The sequence below is a fragment of the Galeopterus variegatus genome, unplaced genomic scaffold, assembly GCF_000696425.1.
Source record: "Galeopterus variegatus unplaced genomic scaffold, G_variegatus-3.0.2 Scaffold2225, whole genome shotgun sequence".
In the NCBI taxonomy this organism is placed as follows: Eukaryota; Metazoa; Chordata; class Mammalia; order Dermoptera; family Cynocephalidae; genus Galeopterus; species Galeopterus variegatus.
Window position 1 is genome coordinate 37,288 of NW_007728336.1, and position 1,351 is coordinate 38,638.

The 1,351-nt window shown below is 38.7% G+C and overlaps 1 protein-coding gene across 1 annotated transcript in view; it reads right to left on the reverse strand.

The window, feature by feature from the left end:
- FANK1 (fibronectin type III and ankyrin repeat domains 1) overlaps positions 1-1,351 on the reverse strand; it is a 33,307-nt gene that overhangs the window by 13,479 nt on the left and 18,477 nt on the right. The window contains 1 exon segment of the mRNA XM_008580958.1: positions 863-1,036. Coding sequence (XP_008579180.1) covers positions 863-1,036 — 174 coding nt within the window.

Genomic DNA, 1,351 nt, shown 5'->3' on the forward strand with positions numbered 1-1,351 from the left:
ACTTTTAAAATGTTGTTATTTAAAATCTACTGCATTGTGTCCAGAGAGTGGAGTAAACAGGCTAATTTGAGAAATGGATGTTTTCCTTCTGGCCTACCGAGTATCATCAGTGTTTTGTGGCTGTTCCACAGATATTTGTTTGCGGTGCCCAGACCTTTGCTCTGTGAGGATCATGTGACCGTGAGCTTTTTGAGCAACGGCTTTGCATTTTTCTCACTGTTCTGCCCAAGCATGTGGTAGTTCTTCAATAAATATGGGTTAGTTTGAATTAATTAACTAAATCTAATTACTAGATTAGCGAGTATTTTTAAGTCTTTCAAAAACTTTCATCTTTTGTATCATGTTCTTTCCACAAACTTTTTCTGTAATGCACTCAGCCCTTCAAGTGTGTGAGTATGTGTGCCCTTTTGCCTCAGGAAATCTCTTTGGTTGTGTCTTTGAAGTTGATTTCTGTTTGCTTCTAAGAAACACCTAAGATTCTTAGTAAACAGGGTAAGGCTGAAAAGCAGCAAGAGCCCTAGGGAGGTACGAGGTGCCAGGGAGGGGCACTTACGACCAAATGCCCAGCACAGAGCTGGTGAGAGCTGCTTTAATAACTAGCATTTACTGAGCATTGGTGTGCCCTAAACACTGAGCTAGAGAAGTTGTATTAGGTTATCATATGTGCCCCGTAAATACTCTGATGAATGAAGGCGTAAACAAACAAGTCAAAGAGCCAGTTTGTCATCTCCACTTTTCCTCTGGGAACTGCCAAGAGAAACTGAAGAAAATATTTGGGTTACATCAGAAACCCTCTGCGCACAAGCCTAGTAACACGGCTAAGGGAACAGCAGCACACTTCGGGCTATATCCCACCTCCTACCTGTCCTTGCCACTTCCGTTCTTCAGATTCACATCTGTGCCATTAGAAATGAGGATTTTCACAAGCCTAAAGGAAACAAACTGTTGCTAGGTAAGTGACTTTGATGACTCAGAAGCCACAATGAGCACTACAAATGAGTAACACTATTTTCAAGACACTCCTCTGCAGCACTTTCTACTCCATCTCTAGAAGACAGCTGGTTTTGCAGAAAGGGCATTATTAAAACCAGAAAACCACCTCTCCACACCAAAAACATGAGTTTTTACCCTTTTGCATGAATTATTCATTAAAAATCAAAGTAAAGCACCTGAAACAAATTGGACCATCAAGATAATTTACTGTCATTTTAATAGCCATTTTTCATATATTCTCAAATGACAGCATTTAATGAAAAAAAATTTCTATTTTTTCCAAATGTAATTTTAGTAATAAAAATATAAATATGATTGGAAAATAAGATACTAGTATTAATGCTTATCTCTGTGCGGA